The following is a 19,063-nucleotide window of genomic DNA, read 5'->3' on the forward strand; positions in this document are numbered from 1 at the left end:
CGTCTGCGGTAGGGAGTCTCTGGAACCAGCATCGCCAGATCTAGCAATTAAATATACAGGATTCCAAGTTAGAGTTGAGCTTCAGATAAACAGCGAATAATTTTTGTAATGTAAGTACGTCCCAAATATTTAACAGGACATGCTTACAGTTAAACAAAAGTCAGTGTTCACTGGAAACTCAAATTTATTTTTTTAAAAGAAATGAGCTTTTATTTTTTTTATTTATGATAGTCACAGAGAGAGAGAGAGAGAGAGGCAGAGACACAGGCAGAGGGAGAAGCAGGCTCCATGCACCGGGAGCCCAACATGGGATTCGATCCCGGGTCTCCAGGATCACGCCCTGGGCCAAAGGCAGGCGCCAAACCGCTGCACCACCCAGGGATCCCAAGGGAAACTCAAATTTAATGGGCAGTCCTGTATCTCAGGTGGATCTCTCTCTTCCCCAGAAATGCAAACACCTGCCACAGGCACAGGGGGGCCTTTGGGGGAAGTGGCCCCCCTCACTTTTGGGGGCCGGAGCAGCTGTATTTACTGTCATGTGATGCTGTCATGTGATCAGAGTTCCTTCACAGGGTTTGGCTCCCTTGCCAAAGCATCCAGCCCTGTAGGTTGGAGGAGCAGCCTATCGGATGGGCGGGATTTCCAGCCAACAGAGGCCTTGGACGGTGATGAAGAGGCCCAATCAGAGCTTCCCTCTGTGGGATTTTTGAAGGTGGGACACGGAGGTTGAAATATGAGTTCAAATCCTGTCTCTGCTGCTTAGCAGTTGCATGTGGTGTGGAGGAGGGGGGTCAATCTTTGATTTTTTTTTTTAAAGATTTTATTTACTTATTCATGAGAGGCAGAGACACAGGCAGAGGGAGAGGCAGGCTCCCCTCCCAAACCCCATGCAGATGTACCAATGGTCCCAGGACCTTGGGATCTTGCCCTGAGCAGAAAGCAGATGCTCAACCACTGAGCCACCCAGCCTCTGATTTCTTTTAAAATTTTTTATTTATTTATGATAGTCACAGAGAGAGAGAGAGAGAGAGAGAGAGAGGCAGAGACATAGGCAGAGGGAGAAGCAAGCTCCATGCACCAGGAGCCTGATGTGGGATTCGATCCTGGACCTCCAGGATTGCGCCCTGGGCCAAAGGCAGGCGCTAAGCCTCTGATTTTTATATGAACCACGTATGGGCATCAAATGATGTACCATGGACAAAACTTAGAACAAACGCTCAACGTTTATGCTCATTATCGCCATTAGCAATGTCAATATAATGAACACCTTTGCCCTCCTTTCTTCCCATGAGATTAGGCCAACGGGGAATAGCATGACCGCGCTTCACAGCTAAGAAGACAAGGACGCGCTGTCGGGTTGTGTTCCTGGTGGAGCGTTGACTGGGACCAGGCCCCTCAAGGCTTCCTAGCCACCTCCCAGGAAGCCTGACTTGCACTTCTGTTGCCACCTCACTTCTGCATCCCCCCAGCAAACCCGCTGCCTGTGGTTACCAGGACCACAAGTGATGCAAGATGATGGCTTCATTGCTGGGACCTCCTCCCCAGCTAGCAGGGCATTGAAACAGCCTAATTGGTGTCTCTGGGGGAAGTAGGGGGGAGGTACCAAATTGTTCACCCAGGAACCGGGCCTAGCCCTCGGGGACTCCTCCCCACACAGGCACACTGGGAAGGTGCTTTCTCAGTCCCAATCGGAGGACTAGGATGCAGGGTAACGGGGGAAGGCCGCTAGTATCCAGGTTCCTGGTCTGCCAGACAGGCACGTAACAATCACGTATATGCATGTGTTCATTGAATAAACATTGTTGACAGAACCGAGTGTTGGCGGGAGCAAATAGTGCTGGAAACCTCAACCACTGATGCGGGGATCATAAATTCAGATAACTGTTTGGCATTATCTACTGAAACTAAGCATAGACATAACCCATGGCCCAGAGATTCTACTCCTGGATGTGTGGCCAGGAGAAATGAGAGCACATATCCATTAAAAATATGCACACGCATGCATATAATTTAGATAAATTACACATCATCAGAATGAAACCCTTTTGCGCCTTAACAGAACGCCAACAAGAAAATGAAAAAGACAACCCACAAAATACAAGAAAATATTATCTGCATATCAGGTATCTGATAAGGAACTTGGATCTAGGATATATAAAAAACTCTTACAACTAACTCAACAATTTAAAAATAATCCAATTGAAGGGCACCTGGATGCACCTGGCATCCCAGGGTCTTGGGATCCAGCCCTGCGTTGGGCTCTCTGCTTCTCCTCCCTCTGCCTACTGCTCTGCTGACTTGTGTGCTCTCTGTCAAATAAATAAAACCTTTTTTAAAAAGTAAAATAGGGATCCCTGGGTGGCGCAGCAGTTTGGCGCCTGCCTTTGGCCCAGGGCGCGATCCTGGAGACCCGGGATCGAATCCCACATCGGGCTCCCAGTGCATGGAGCCTGCTTCTCCCTCTGCCTGTGTCTCTGCCTCTCTCTCTCTCTCTCTGTGACTATCACAAATAAATAAAAATTAAAAAAAAATTTTTAAAAAAATAAAAAGTAAAATAGAAATAATCCAATTGAAAAATAGGCAAAGGATCTGATAGACATTTCTCCAGAGAAGATATACAAATGGTCAATGAATGCATGAAAAGATGCTCAATATCATTAGCCCTCAGGGAAATGCAAATCCAAAGCGCAGTGAGTAATTGCTTCGTACCTACCAGGATGTCAAGAATAAAAAAAAAAAAACAAAAACATAATATCAAGTGTTGGAGAAGATGTGCAGAAACCGGGACACTTATACCCTGCTGGTGGGAACGTAAAACAGAGCAACTGATTCAGAAAATAGTCTGGCAGTTCCTCAGAAGACTAAGCATAGAGATATCGTATGATCCAGCGATTCCACTCCTATGGAAATGCCTAAGAGAAATGAAAATACGTGTCCACACAGAAACTTGTATATGGATGTTCACATCAGCATTTTTCATAATTGTCAAAAGTAGAAACAATAGAAATATCCATGAGTGGATGACTAGGTATGTGCACACAGGTGCATCACTCGGCCTCAAACAGGTGCAAGGCGCCCACACACGCCGCCCCCGGGAAGGCCCCCGAGCCCACATGCTCAGGGAGGGAACCAGAAACAGGAGGCCCCACAGGGTGTGAGTCCATGTGTGTGACACGTCTAGGACGGGCTCGTCCACGCACGGGGAGGGGGCTTGGGTGGGGCTGGGGGCTGGGCAGGGGGTGGGAAATGATTGCTGATGGGGACAGGAGTTTGTTTTGTGCAGAAACTGTCCTAAAATTGGAGTAGCGATGTTTGAATAATTTTGTGAATATACTAAAAACCACTGAGTTGTACATTTATTTTTTTTTAAATTTTTTTTTTTTAATTTTTATTTATTTATGATAGTCACAGAGAGAGAGAGAGAGAGGCAGAGACACAGGCAGAGGGAGAAGCAGGCTCCATGCACCGGGAGCCTGATGTGGGATTCGATCCCGGGTCTCCAGGATCGCGCCCTGGGCCAAAGGCAGGCGCCAAACCGCTGCGCCACCCAGGGATCCCTGAGTTGTACATTTAAAGGGGTCCATTTTATGGTATGTAAATCATATCCTGTGAAATAATAGCAAATATATATGTAGGTCTCTGTCCCCCAGTTCCTGTCTAGAGCTCCTAAAACTCTTGAATTTCCTGAATGAGAAGAGCGCCTGGGAACATCTTTTGTTCTGCTATTGAGCCTCTGTCCCCAGTTCCTGACCCTGAGTACCTAGATCCCTTGGCACGTCCTGAGTGATAGAAGCATCTTTTGTTCTAATGAGATGACCTGGTGGGCTCCTGGATGGGAGCAGGTCACCAGAGAGACCACGGGAAGCTTGGAACTTTCAGGGCCACCCCGCCGGCTCAGTTGGTGAGGCGTCTGGCTCCTTGGTCTCGGGGTTCTGAGTTTGAGCCCTACACTGGGTGTAGAGATTGCTTTAAAGATAAGACCTTTAAAAAAGATAGAAGCTTGGAACTTTCAGCCCCACTCTCACCCTCCAGGGAGGGAAGAAGGGCTGAAGATTGAGCTGATGATCAATCATGGCTATGTGATGAAACCTCCATAAAATCCCCTAATTACCAGGTTTGGGGAACTTCCAGGTCAACGAACATGTGGTGGTACCAGGAGGGTGGTGTTCCCTGGGGAGTCAGATTGTAGGGCTCCCGGCTGATGTCACACCTGGTGTCAGAGTGTTGTCAATCTGATCGTATGAGAGTTAAAGAGACACACACAGGAGGGGGTGGGGTGAGTTTTCCTAGGCACGTCTTTTTTTTTAGAAAGATTTCATTTATTTATTCATAAGAGACACACAAAGAGAGGGGCAGGGACACAGGTAGAGGGAGAAGCAGGCTCCCTGTGGGGAGCCTAATGCAGGACTCAATCCTGGGACCCGGGGATCACACCATGAGAGGAAGGCAGACGCTCAACCGCTGAGCCACCCAGGCATCCCAAACATTTCAATAGCTGTTATTTTAAAAGAGGGAGGGAGACACGATGGCAGATGTGGCTCCTTGTTTCATTCTTCCATGTTCCTAACCCCTCCCTGTGTCAACACACTGTCAGGTGAGGCTGAAATTTTTCTAACTGTAGGAAGTATGTCCCTGCCCCATGGGGTGAGACACCCCTGACTTGCTCTGGCCAATAGGATGATAACGGGTGCTCAGAAGTCGCTTGGGGAGGGACACGGCCCCTGGGTGTGTAGCCTGGCGCCGGGAGGGAGAACAGTGACATGTGGAGCTGGCAACGTGCTGACGTCAGCTCACACTGGCTCATAAGGGCTGATTGTTAAATATTTAGTTATTTTGCGGCCTGGGTTTTAGACACAGCCAGTGTTAGAAGTTAGGGTATGTAAATGTACACTTAAACAAGCTATATGTAAAACAAAGGTGACCAATACTCAAAACTCACTATCCCCATTCGTTTTACCATTCCCTTGGTGTTATCATGTGTTGTTCATGCTTCAGATTATACAGATATAGGCAGGTTATAGCTTCAGGTTATTTACATCAGTTGCATCAGAACTGTCCCCTTCAGATTCGTATCTTGAGGCCTAACCTCCAGTGTATTGAAATTTGGAGGTGGGGCCATTGGGGGACTGATTAGGACATGAAGGTGGAGTCCTCATGAGTGGGATTGGTGTGCTTATAAAAAAATGGCCCCAGAGAGCTTCCAGCATCTTGATCTTGGACTTCCTCGCCTCCAGAACTGTGAGAAATAAACATCTATTGTCTATAAGCCCCCACCCCACATTTATGGTATTTTTGTTACAGCAGCCCACCTGGCCTAGGCAGTGTGTAACGGCCTGCCACTGCTCACCTCTTGTCACATTCGGTGATGTCACAATGGTCAATTGAGACAAGCCACAGTGGGAGTATTTACACCACAGAAATTGACAAAGGTGACAAACACCTCCATCCCCACCCCGGCCCCCACCCCAAGGACGGCTATTAAACATTTACCAGCACACCCTGTGTGGAAGGCACATGGGGCAACATGAAGCTTGGAACCAGGAGCAGCTAAGTTAGCTCTACTGATGCCCAGCACACCTGAAGATGGGAATAGACAGATTCCTGTCAAATAGATGATTATTGCCTGAGTTTGGTGTAGTTTGTTACACAGCATTATCATGACACTTGGTGACGGATACAACAGGTGTTCACCTTATTGGCCTGAGAGAGCTTCAAAGCAGTGAAGCCGAGTGCAGAAAAGAGTCTGTTAATGGTGACACAGTTGAGTCCAAAGGTTCCTGGGAGCAGGAGACAAACATGACACCTGAATCCATATATGGCAACTTAATTAGCTATGGAGTTTTGGCTCATTGACCGCCCTTCTCTGAGCCTCTGCTATCAGGAGCAAAAATTGCAATGACCCCCACCCATTGTCTTGAGGATCAAAGTAGAAGAACACGTGTGGGGTATGGCACAGGCGCTCTATGAACACTCCTGTAAGGTGACGCCTAGCCGCCTTGCCCAGCTCACCTTCTACTCCCCTCCTCACTTACACTCCAATGACACCAGCTTTCTCTCCGTTCTTCCACCATGCTGTTTGTTCTGATCTTTCACTTTGTCCTAACATCTGCGTGGTCGTTTCCCCCAAAACTTCTCTTGGCTGTGACTTGGCCCTCCATGTCTGTTCACTGCCAAAGTCCGTACACGGTCTACACTCAGTATGTTGTTGAATGAATGGATGAATAGACAGAAGCACGGACAGATGGGAGGTTTGTTGGATGGATGGATAGATGAGGATGGATGGATGGATGGATAATGGATGGGGTGGATGGTGGATAGGTGGATCTTGGATGAATGGATAATGCATGGATGGATGGGTCATTTATAGGTGAGAGCACTGATTTGAGGCTGGAGCTGGAATTGATGACAGATGCCCAAACCTCTGGTCAGGTTGCCATGCTCCCAGCTCCCAAGCCAAGATCATTTCAGGGAAGGGCGGCGCCATGTCTGACCCTGGCTAGCACTGCTCTCTGCTGGCTCTCCCGGATATTGCAGGCAGCCCACCAGAACCAGGTAGGTAAAAATTGGCCCTTGTCAAAACCATTCTTCAGTACACTCTGGAGGTCACAAGTCCGACTATGGTTTCACTTGACTAAACCCAGGTGTGGGCAGGGCTGGTTCCTCCCAGGGGCCCCAGGAAAACCTATCTCATGCCTTTTCCAGCTTCCAGAGATGCTACATCCTTGGTCCACAGATCCTCCTCCATCCTCACAGAGAGCAGTGTAGGGTCTTCCCATCTCTTGGACTCCCATCCTCTGCCTCCCTCTTGTGTGGACCATGTAAGGATGCTGCATTCCCTCCCTACAGGTAGTCCAGGGTCATCCCCATCTCAGGGTCCTTATCCATAAATCCCTTTTACCATATGAGGTGGCATAGCCACAGGTCCCAGAGATCAGGATGTGGGCATCTTTAGGGGCCATTATTCTGCTCACAACAGCATCCGAGACATGTTGGTAAGTGAAGGCAAGCAATAGATTAGCATGCTCTTATTGTATGAAAATGCATCCACCCCCAAATGGAACAAGTAAAGATCAGCATGCATAAATGGAGAGAGAGGGTCTGGAAGGAGACATCCTCAACTGCTAACAGTGGCTTTCCTCTGGGGAGAGGGTATTGGAGCATGAGGAGAAGGGGCTTTGAGGAAGGCTGTGAGATAGAAAAGCCAAAAGGTATGCAATGTCCCAGCAAGTCTAAAACAATACATGCCATAAATACTAAAATATCAGATGAAAAATAGGATGGGAAGGAAGATATTATGCAACCTCAAAATATCTCCTCTAAGATATTTACTGATTTTAGAGGGATATTTTAGGGTTTTCCAGATATCACTAATTTCCAATTCAATTACGTTGTAGTCATGAAACATTTTGTACATATTGAGACCTATTTTATGACCCAGCTCATTATCTAATCATCTTGATGAATATTCCGTGTGTTTTTGTTTTTAAAGATTTTATTTATTTATTCATGAGAGACAAACAGAGAGAGAGAGAGAGAGAGAGAGAGAGAGGGGCAGAGACACAGGCAGAGGGAGAAGCAGGCTCCATGCAGGGAGCCCGATGAGGGACTTGATCCCAGGTCTCCAGGATCACACCCCGGGCTGAAGGCGGTGCTAAATTGCTGGGCCACCGGGGCTGCCCTTCCTGTGTATTTGAAGAGTGTACATACTGCTCTTTTTGGCTAATATGATAGTATTATTCAAGTCTTCTATATTTTAACTGATTTACTACTTACTCTACTAATTACTGAGAGAGGAATGTTGAAATCTCTTGCCAGGGCACCTGGGAGGCTCAGTGGTTGAGCATCTGCCTTTGGCTCAGGTTGTGATCCCAGGATCCCGGGATCAAGTCCCACATTGGGCTACCCGCAAGGAGCCTGCTTCTCCCTCTGCTTATGTCCCCGCCTCTCTCTGTGTCTCTCATGAATAAATAAGTAAAATCTTAAAAAAAAAAAAAAAAAGAGTGCAGCCCCTTGAGTGCACCCAAGAGGGTGGCTCAGCGGTTTAGCGCCGCCTTCAGCCCAGGGCCTGATCCTGGAGACCTGGGATCGGAGTCCCACGTCGGGCTCCCTGCATGGAGCCTGCTTCTCCCTCTGCTTGTGTCTGCCTCTCTCTCTCTCTCTCTCTCTCTCTCTCTGCGTCTCTCATGAAGAAATAAATTACAATTTTAAAAAATGATAATAAAAAATTTAAAAAAGAACTCTCTTGCCATAATTGTGGATTTGATTATTTTTTCTTTTCATTCTAGTCAGTTTTGCTTCATGTATTTTGAACATAGTTATTAGGGGAGGATTATTATATCCTCTTGGTGAATTGACCCCTCCAACATTTTGTAATCCCCTTCCTTATCCCTGGTAATATTCTTTGTTTCAATTTTTTTTTTCTGATAAAAATTCAACTACTCCAGATTTCTTGAGTACTATTGGGATGGTGTATCTTTTCCCACCTTTTACATTTTTTTCCTGACAATGTAAAATCCCCCTCAACTTGTAGCATTTCCTCCACAGCTTTATTGAAGCATACTTTACATACAACTAAATTCACTTACTGTAAACTTACATTTTGATAAGTTTTGGACTTTTTTTTAGATTTTATTTATTGATTGAAGAGAAGCACAGAGAGGCAGAGATACAGGAAGAGGGAGAAGCAGGCCCCCCGCAGGAAGCCCAATCTGAGACTAGATCCCGGTACTCTAGAATCATGCCCTGAGCCAAAGGCAGATGCTCAACTGCTGAGCCACCAAGCCACCCCATTTTTGGACTTTTAAAAAAGAATATTTATTTATTTATTTAGAGAGGGAGAGAGAGAGTGAGGGAAGGGACAGAGGGGGAGGAGAGAGAGAATCCCAAGCAGTCTTGTGCTGAGTGTGGAGCCTGATGCAGGGCTTGATGTCACTACCTGGGATCATGACATGAGCTGAAATCAAGAGTCAGATGCTTAACTGTCTGAGCCACCCAGGCGCCCCTAGTTTTGTCAGTTGTTTATGGTTGTATAACTATATCACAATCACCAAATAGCACATTTCCATCACCCCAAAATTCTTTCTCCTTTACAATGAACCCTCCACTCATCCCTGGCCTCAGGACATCAGATATATTTTCCGTCAATATGTTTTCCAGTGTTTTTTGAATTACATAGAATGGAAGCATACAGTATGTAATGTTTTGAATCTGGCTTCTCTCATTTGGTATAATGTTTTTGAAATTCATCCAAGTTGTTGTGTGCATCAGTTCATCTATTATTGTTGCTGAGAAGTATTCCATTTGGATGGACATGCTATTTTTTTAATCCATCCATCTGTTGATGGATACTTAAATTGTTTCCACATTTGGGCTATTATAAATAAAGATGTCATGATCATTTGCATATAGGTCTGTGTTTGGAAATATGTTTTAATTTCTACCCAAGAGAAATTCTCTTGGGCAGATACCCAGGAGTGGAATTGTTGGCACATATAGTAAATGTATCTTCAATTTTGTAACAAACTGCTAAACCATTTTCCAAAGTGGTTGTGCCATTTTTGTTTACTCCAGCCGCGTATGAAAGTCACAATTGTTGTGCATCTTTGCCAATACTTGGTGTTAACAGGCTTTTAAATGTAATCTTTCTTTCTTTTTAAGATTTTATTTATTTATTCTTGAGAGACACAGCGAGAGAGACAGAGACACAGGCAGAGGGAGAAGCAGGCTCCCTGCAGGGAGTGTGATGCGGGACTTGATCCCAGTACTCTGGGATCACAACCTGAGCCAAAGTCAGTCGCTCAACCACTGATGCTCAACCATCTTTCTAATAGATGTATTGTGATATCCCATTGAGCATTTTCTTAATGACTAATTATGGCAATTATCTTTTCATGTGCTTATTCAATATTCATAATCTTCTTTGGTAAAATTGAGCTGTTCAAATCTACTCACCTACTTAAGAAATTGGTCGTCTTATTTTCTTATTTTTTATTAGCATTTAATTTTGTCACATATATGTATTGTTAGTACTTTCTCCTCTTGGTACTTACCTTATCATTTTTTTAAAAGATTTTATTTATTTATTCATGAGAGACACCCAGAGAGAGGCAGACACTGGCAGAGGGAGAAGCAGACTCCTTGTGGGGAGCCCGATGCAGGTCGTGATCCCTGAACCCCAGGATCGCACCCTGAGCCAAAGGCAGATGCTCAGCCACTGAGCCACCCAGATGCCCCCACATTTCTGTTCAGCCATTTTCCTTCTATCCAAAGAACATCCTTTGACATTTCTTTCAATGTCAATCCACTGATCACAAATTTCCTTGGTTTTTATTTGTCTGGAAATATGAGCTGTATTTGCTTTGAAAGATATTATTGCTAGGTAAAGAATTTTAAAGTTTTGTTTTGATTGTTTTGTTTCCTTTGGTACATGAAAGTTAATACTCCATTGTCTTCTGGGGTGAATTGTTTTTATTAAAAATTTCTGTCATTTGGGGCACCTGGGTGGCTCAGTGGTTGACTGTTTGCCTTTGGCTCAAGTTGTGATCCCGGGGCAGGGATCGTATCCCACATCAGACTCCCCATCTTCTCAATGGGGAGTCTGCTTCTCCCTCTGTCTACCCCTACTCGTTCTCTCTCTCTCTCTCTCTCTCTCTCTCCTCTCTCCCTCTCAAATAAATAAAATCTTTAAAAAATAAAAATAAGGGCAGCCCTGGTGGCTTAGCGGTTTGGCGCCGCCTTCAGCCCAGGGCGTGATCCTGGAGACCCAGGATCAAGTCCCACGTTGGGCTCCCTGCATGGAGCCTGCTTCTCCCTTTGTCTGTGACTCTGCCTCTCTCTCTCTGTCTCTAATAAATAATAAATCAAATATTTTTAAAAATAAAAAATAAAATATTTTTTTCTTTATCTCTGGTTTCTAGTACTTTGTTTTACTTTTTAAGGTAATCTCCATGCTCCATATGGGCCTTGAACTCATTACCTTAGATCAAGAGTTACTCAATCCCTTGCCTAAGCCAGCCAGGTGCTCCTCTGATACTTTAATTATAGTGTGTGTGCGTGTGGTTTTTCTATGCTTATCTTTCATGGCATTCTTTGAGCTTTTTAGACCTCTGGGCTTATGGTTTTCATCATATTTGTAAATTTTTTTTGCCATTCATGGTTTTTTTGTTTGTTTGGTTTTGTTTTTTTGTCCTTCCTTTTCCCCCTTCTTATCTGGGACTCCAATTATATGTATGTTGGATTACCTGATGTTATCCTGTAGGTCACTGAGGTTCTGTTCATCCTCTAAGCATTTTTGTCCTCTGTATATTTCATTTTAGCGCTTTTTAAAAAAGATTTTATTTATTTATTCATGAGAGACACATAGAGGCAGAGACACAGACAGAGAAGCAGGCTCCATGCAGGGAGCCTGGCGTGGGACTTGATCCCGGGTCTCCAGGATCATGCCCAGGGCTGAAAGTGATGCTAAACCGCTGAGCCACCGGGGCTGCCCATAGATAGCTTTTACTGTAAGTATGTTTTTATGTTATATTCATATCATATTATCAGTATGCATTTATATTACATATTATATAAACACATTTATATAAACCTGTAAATATATATTTGTACTATTTTTTGTACTATATTTTACCATAAGTACACTTTTATCATAAAATCCTTAATTTCACCAATCTGTCCTCAATATCTACTCTTTTGCTAATTCCATGCAGTGAGCATTTTTCATATTGTACTATTTGGGGCTAGAAGTTTATTTTTATTCTCCCTGTTTCTCAGCCATTGTTTTTTGCCTGGACTAGTGAAGCTTCACCACATGCACATGCAGTGACCTTCAGCCAAAGACTTGTGGGGGCCCCTTTGAAAATATCTTTCTCAAGATAGTTCCCTGCTCTCTGGTACATTGTCCTAAAAGTTATAGCCACCTTGACCTCCCTCATCTCCCATCTTCGTCCCCTCACTTCACAAAACCACTGTGTTTTGTTGGGTTTTCCCTTCTGACCACAGCCTGGCTACCACCTATAGGCAGAATCCAGGAGTAACAGTGGGGCTTGTTTTTTCCCTTCTCTCGGGTGTGATAGTCCCGTACTGCCTATCATAGGCTGTCTGAAACACATCATCTCATATATTCTGTTCAATTGTCTGGCTGTGCAGGGTGGGAAGACAATTCCCATTGCAGTTACCTGCTACATTCTTTTTAACAGCTGGTCAGGAATCTCTTCGCACAGATATGCCAGAACTTAAGCATCTAGTCTCCAGTTCTCCTATGGACAGCTGTGTAACCTATGAGTTACTTAATTTTTTAAATTATTTTTTTGAGAGAGAGAATGAAAAAGAGAGAGAGCATGTGCATGCACAAGTTGGGGGAGGGGCAGAGAAAGAGGGAGAAGCAGACTCCCCTCTGAGCAGAGAGAGCCCGATGCAAGTCTCCACCCCAGAACCCGAGACCATGACCTGAGCCAAAGAAGGCAGATGCTCAACCAATTGAGCCACCCAGGAGCCTCGAGTTACTTAATTCTTTTTATCATAGATTAGGTTTTCCTGTAATTGAACTTCACGTTAGTAGAATCATGTCATGCACACTCCTTTGTGTTTGGCTTATTTTATTCCACACTGTGTCTGTGCAATCTATCCATTTTGTTCTGTGTATTAATAATCTATTATTTTCACTGCTGCAGAATATTCTGTCATATGACTACCACAAGTTGTGCATCCATTTTCTGTTGGGGGACATTTGGAGTGTTTTGGATTTTTGACAAATATAAGTGCAGCTATTGTGAACGTTCTTATCCAAGTCTTTGGTGGATGTATTTTTGCATTCTTATCTGGAACAATAATGAATTTTCTGAGTCATAAAGTATATACGTTCCACTTAAAACATACAGCCAGTGGTACCTGGCTGGCTCAGTCAGTGAAGTGTGCTATTCTTGGTCTCAAGGAGGTGAGTGCAAGCCCCATATTAGGCATAGAGCCTACTTTAGAAATAAATAAATAGGGGCGCCTGTGTGCTCAGTTGGTTGGGCATCTGCGTTTGGCTCAGGTGGTATGCTGGAGTCCTGGGATCAAGTCCTGCATTAGGCTCCCTGCGAGGAGCCCACTTCTCTCTCTGCCTCTCTCGCTCTGTGTCTCTCGTAAATAAAAATCTTAAAACACACACACACACACACACACACACACACACACACACACCACCACCACCACAACATACAGCCAGACAGATTTCCAATGCAGCTGTGTCATTGTATATTCCTCTCAGGAGAGTAAAAGGAAAATTCCAGTTGTTCCACACCATGTCAATGACACTTGGTACCGTCATATTTTCCGATGTTAGCCACTCTCCTAGTAGTACAAGGGCATCTCGTTGTTTAAATTAGTATTTCCCTACTGACCGATGACCTTTTCCTTTATATCTTTTGGCCACTGGTATGTTTTCTTTTTTCTTTTTTTTCTTTTGCATGTTTTCTTTTGTGAGGTGCACGTTGGTCTTTGGCCGTATGTTTTGTTTTTTTTTCTCCCCCCCCCCCTTTTCCCCCCCTGGCCGTATGTTTTTACCCGGATTGCTGTTGTCTTAGAGATTTGCAGACACCTCTGAGTTGTTCTGCTGTTTCTGTGTATCCACACTGCAGCCAGCAGTCCTCAGCTAATGCACACACTGCCGCTCTCTCACGCAGTCTGGGGCTTCTTTGCTCTGCAATGGTGCATCTGGAGGGCGGGCGCCACGTGTCTGGTCCATCAGCCGCCACCCCTCGCCGCCCCCGGGGGAGCCCATCGCGCCCTCATAAAGGTGGGTCCGACCGATGACCACGTGGGAGTGCCCGCCCCGGGCCTCCGCGCGTCTGCCAGTGGGGATGCGCATTCGTGTGCTGTCCGTGCCACTGGGTTTTGTGAGACACGCAGGAGCCATGGTGTCCGCTCGCCGCAGCGTGGGCCGTGAAGACTCGCAAGCAGGGTCAGCCCCGCGGTGGCGAGAGGGCGGAGCTGGTTTCCTTCCCGGGAACTTGCCAGAGAAGCTCCACGTGGGAGCCCCGCCCACCGCCGGCCCCACCCACAGCTGTCACTTAGCTGAGGGGCGGGGCAGGGAGGCTGCTCCTGGGGGGGCGTGGTTAGACCCCGAAATGAGGAAGTAGGCGGGGTTCCGGGGGCTCTGACCAATTAGAGGCCAGAGCCCTGAGCCGGAGGGGGCGCGGCTGCGCGGACGGCGAGGGCGTTGTCTGCGTTTCCATTGGGCGGCCGGCGTCGCCAGGGAAACGTGGTGGCCCGGAGGTGGTGGGGCGGGGCTTCCTCGGGAGGCGGGGCTTCCGGGGGCGGGCCGCCGAGCCGGGGAGCCCGTCGTCAGCTGACCCGCCGCCATCTTGTCCGCCATTTGCCAGCGGCGCGGCGCGGGGCCGGAGGGGAGCGGGAGTGCGAGCGCGGCCTGCTGAGCGGGTCGCCGCCGCCGCCGCCCCGCGGACAGCCGCCGACCTGGCCTGGGAGCCCGCCCCGCCGCGGCAGCAGGCAGCGCAGCGCTCCGCGGGCGGCAGGCGCGGCCCCGGGGCCCCCGCACGGTGCCCCGCCGCGGGCCCCCCGGGGCTCGAGCCCGGCGGCGGCCGCCGCGATGGCCCTCAAGATGGTCAAGGGCAGCATCGACCGCATGTTCGACAAGAACCTGCAGGACCTGGTGCGCGGCATCCGCAACCACAAAGAGGACGAGGTGAGCCCGGCGCGCCGCGCGGGGCCGCCTGGCTCTGGCCGCCCCCGGCCCCCGCCCCCCGCCCCGGACCCGGACCCGGACCCCGACTCCGGTCTCCAGCCCGGCCTCCAGCCCGCCCCCGAGGCCCCGCTCCGTCTCGCGCCGCGCCTGCTGGAGACCCGGGCCGCCCCTCGCCCGCTTCCTCCGCCAGCCTCAGTTTACCCCCGAGGGCCGAAGACGGCCCCGGACGGCACCCGAGCCGCGGTTCGCAGGACCTCTCGTACCCCCCGTGCGTCGGACCAGCCGCCGGGAGCCTCCCCCCGCCCCGTGGCCTCGGTTTGCCCGCTGGGCCATGGACGCCCGCCTCCCCTCCTGCAGGTGGCCGCGCCGGAGACTTCCAAGGGCCCTCGGGCCTCCTCCGCAGGGCTCCGCACTCCTGGGTGGGGGCCCCGTGCCGGGATGCGTGCGCGTCCAGGGCGCTCCCCGGGGCCCGGTCCGGAACCGGGCCTTGCCTCCCTCCTGCGCCCGTGTCCCCGGGAAGGTGGGGCCGCCCCTCCCGGGCAGGAGGCGGACAGCGGGAGCCTGATTCGAAATACGGAAGCCGCGGAGGGGTCCTGGAATGGGGAAGCCGGCTTCAGCTGGAGACCCGAAAGCCAGGGGAGGGGAAGCTTTTCCAGAAGTGGAATCGCCGCCGCGGGCACCATTTCCTTCCCTCCGCCCCTCCCCCAGCCTGTGACCTAGATTGGAGAGGAGTGGGGGACAGTTCGTGGCTCCCCGGAGCCCACTCCCACGCGAGGGCCGTGAGCGGCATCGCGCCTTTCTGGACCGGGCGGGGGGCGGGGAGAGGCCGCCCCGAAGGGAGAGCAGCCCTTCGGCGCCCAGCGGGCCCACGACCAGCCGCTCCCGCCGGCCGCGCCATGGCGCCGGGAAGCCGGGCAGAACCGGCCGGGAGGTGCGGAGCGGCGGGGAATTCGCCCGGGGGGGCACCCTCAGCCTGGGCCCTTCTGCGGGACCTGAGTTCCTGCTGCGCGGTTGCACGTTTTCCGAATGGGCGTGACCTCCCCCTGAAAGTAATGGGGTTGTTTTAGGTCGTTTCCATCCTCCTTCACGACCGTGGCTGCCCTGGGGTGTGCGTGGAGTTAGAGGCTCTGGGCAGCAGTGTTGGTGACTGTGGCTCAGGGCTGGCCTCAGTGTCTGTGACTTGGAGAAGTAGCCGGCTGGCGAGAGCGGCCGGCCGCCTCGGAACACGCTCACACCCTCAGGTTTCCTCTGGCACTGGTTGACCTCCTGATTGTTCTCTCTGGGGAGCGGGTGTTACTGGGCAGCCTGTTCTGGGATCCTGGGGAGGGCCCGTGGCCCACTCCAGGCAGGGCGCTCACTTTAGGGCTGTCCCCGGCTGTTCCCTGAGCCATACTCATTCGAGAATCGCTGGCACCATCTCCACCCTTGGGGCCCTTTTAACGGGGATGTTGGGGGGTGGGGAGGCTGCTGTCGGAAGTCTTCAAGGCCAATCTCCTGCCCCCGACCCGTGGGCAATTCCCAGAGGACACGGCGTCTTGGTGCCCTGGTCTCCTCACCAGAAGACGGTGGTGGTGATCGGGAGGCTGGTTACGGAGGCCTAACTTCTGACCCTGGGTGTTGTCTACGCCCCCATGCACGCAGCAGATGACCCTACTCTTCTAGTTCCCCACTCTGGTTCCAGTAGGCTCTTCCCGTCTACCTACCGCACCCCAGCAAGGACGTGTGTTTTTGCAGGTCTGTAGTTCCTGCAAAGTGTATTGCTTATAATAGATTTTTAGCTTAAAGCTTCTGTGTGACATCCTACGAATGAGGCTCTACGGGGACTTGAAAACCCCATGAGAATGCAGCGTGATTCCCAGTAATTTAATCGTGTGACTTGGAGAAGTAGATGGCTGTGATGTTGGGAGACCTGTGTCCGGCTTCTTGGGTCTATTTGACTGGGTGAGGTGGGGAGAGCCTCCCTTATAAAGTGCAGGGAGAGCCACCTCCCCACCTTGCATGCTTCGGAGGGTACAGCAGATGGTGTAATGGGGGCTTCTGTGAGCACCAGAGCACCCCATGAAGCTGTCTCCTTGGCTGTTTCCAAACCTCAGCCTGCATCCACTTAGTCGGTTGTGAATTCAATTTAGTGGGTTACGTTAAAAAAGAAACTAGGAAATCCCAATCCGTACGCGACAGAGTAGCTGCTGTTTGTTGAAACTTATTTCAGCTTTTAACTGTGTGTATGCGTACGTACTGGGTTACTATGGAAATATGTTTCCTAAAATGAGTCCAGAAAGCTTGCAGAACTGGTCTAGTTCATATGTTTCTAGGGTACTTGAATTTATTTTGAATCTGAAGGTGTCCTGAAGATAGAGTACAAGTGATGTCGGCAGGTAGGGTGAAATCCACTTACAGATATCCTTGCTTCTAAATTTTGGATATGATCGGGGGAGAAAGACCCAAATGACTTCTCTAAGTTTATTTTAGGTAGGCTTCATATTTGGAGGAAAGCTGTTTTTTTAGTCTTTTTAAGTTGCAAAGTCATACCCATACTTTAAAGATATGCTTGGTGTTTATTAAAGAAAAAGAGAACTTCCTTCCTGTATATGAGTTTGGACTATATGCTTTGAGTGTTTTTTCTGTGCATAGAAATTGTGGGCAATTCTGAGTGCCTGTTAAGAATCTCTTTTGCATCCGGGACACCTGGGTGGCTCCATGATTGAGTGTCTGCCTTGTGCTCAGGGCGCAATCCTGGGGGTCCGACATCGGGCTCCCCGCAGAAAGCCTGCCTCTCCCTCTACTTATGTCTTTGTCTCTCTGTGTCTCTCATGAATAAATAAATGAAATCTTAAAAAAAAGAAGAAAGAAAGAAAGAAAGAAAGAAAGAAAGAAAGAAAGAGAGAGAGAGAAAGAGAGAGTCTTCTGCATCCTGGGACACCCACCCGGCCAGCTCAGCCTGTAGAGCCTGCAACTCTTGATCTCGGGGTCATAGAGTCTGTGCATGTTGGGCATAGAGTTTTACTTAAAGACTCTGTTCTTGCTGGTTAGGTAGTGGTCCTTACTGACTGCCGGATACAGTGGATCCACTAGTATCTGAGTAGTGTCAAATTGTTTTTGCTTGGGTGTAAACATTTCCATTCTACTTAACTGGAGTTTCAGAACTTTAAAAATTCAGTTTGCATAATGTTTTGAAATAAGATGTAATCAGAGATTAAGATGGAGCTGTGTGGAATTGCTGTGGAATTACTGCATTGTTTCTGACTTCGACCTCCACCCAGGAGGTTGGTAATGGGGCCATGCAGGCCATGGGGGCCTATGCAGAACTGGGGTCCACTCCAGGGACGGTTACTGCAGTGTAGGCCAGGTTTGACCTGGGTCAGCTACTCAGGGCTTTGTGGCTGTTTGTAAGAGGTTCTTTTTATTTTAACAACTTCTAAGGATAATTAGATCCTGTTTGTGCTGTTCTCTTCCTTTAATAAAATGGGTCATTACTTGAAATCAGGGTCTTTCCCCTCGGCATTACTGACATTCAGGACTGGATCATTTTCGGGGGGATTCCAGGCACTGTAGGGGCTAAGCAGCATCCCTGGCCTCACCCACTTGATGCCAGGAACACCCCCCCACTTGTGACAACCACAGATGTCCCCAGACATTGCTCAGGAGAACTCCTGACCCACATTGATAAGAAAAATCTCCTCAAATTCCCTAATGCTCTTCCCTTCATCCATGCTCCCTGTGTACCCCATATTGTCGCCATGTGGACCCTATGAGATTGTGATATAGAAATACATATTTTGGTCTTTGTCCCTGGCTCTAGGAACAGAGCTTCTAAAATCTTTGTCATTCCCTAAGCAATAAAGTCTTAGGAACATTCTTGTTTACGTGTTTGGTCTCCACCCCCAATTTCTTTTCTTTTTTTTTTTTTTTTAATTTTTATTTATTTATGATAGAGAGAGAGAGAGAGGCAGAGGGAGAAGCAGGCTCCATGCACCGGGAGCCCGACGTGGGACTCGATCCCGGGTCTCCAGGATCGTGCCCTGGGCCAAAGGCAGGCGCCAAACCGCTGTGCCACCCAGGGATCCCTCCTCCCCCAATTTCTGACCTTAGTGCCTAGATCCTTTGGCACGTCCTGGGTGATAGAAGCATCTTTGTTTTAGCGAGATGATTTGGTGGGCTCCTGGATGGGAGCAGATCACCGGAGAGACCATGAGAAGCTTGGAACTTTCAGCCCCAGCCCCATCTTCTGGGGGAGGGGAGAGGCCTGGGGGTTGAATTAATGATCTGTCCCACCTGTGTGAGATGCTCTGTGAACATCTCTAAACTGTAGGCTTGGGGGAGAGTCTTGGCTGGCAAAAGCATCTGTGTGCCGGGAGGGTGGCGCGGCACAAAGCGACTCTG

The 19,063-nt window shown here is 48.8% G+C and overlaps 1 protein-coding gene and 1 long non-coding RNA gene across 3 annotated transcripts in view; both read left to right on the forward strand.

Moving 5' to 3' along the window:
• The first annotated feature begins 408 nt into the window (after positions 1–408).
• LOC119864599 lies at positions 409–1,815 on the forward strand. The gene is made up of 2 exons (XR_005374474.1): positions 409–712; positions 1,298–1,815. It is a non-coding gene; the product is annotated as an uncharacterized LOC119864599 (long non-coding RNA).
• Positions 1,816–14,528: 12,713 nt separating this feature from the next.
• AP3D1 (adaptor related protein complex 3 subunit delta 1) overlaps positions 14,529–19,063 on the forward strand; it is a 39,007-nt gene continuing 34,472 nt past the window's right edge. For both annotated transcript variants that reach the window (XM_038567914.1, XM_038567916.1), the window contains exon 1: positions 14,529–14,683. In XM_038567914.1, the coding sequence (XP_038423842.1) occupies positions 14,588–14,683 (96 nt within the window). In that variant the 5' untranslated portion in view covers positions 14,529–14,587. The remainder of the gene's footprint in view (positions 14,684–19,063) is intronic.

This window comes from Canis lupus, chromosome 20 (genome assembly GCF_011100685.1).
Source record: "Canis lupus familiaris isolate Mischka breed German Shepherd chromosome 20, alternate assembly UU_Cfam_GSD_1.0, whole genome shotgun sequence".
NCBI lineage: Eukaryota > Metazoa > Chordata > Mammalia > Carnivora > Canidae > Canis > Canis lupus.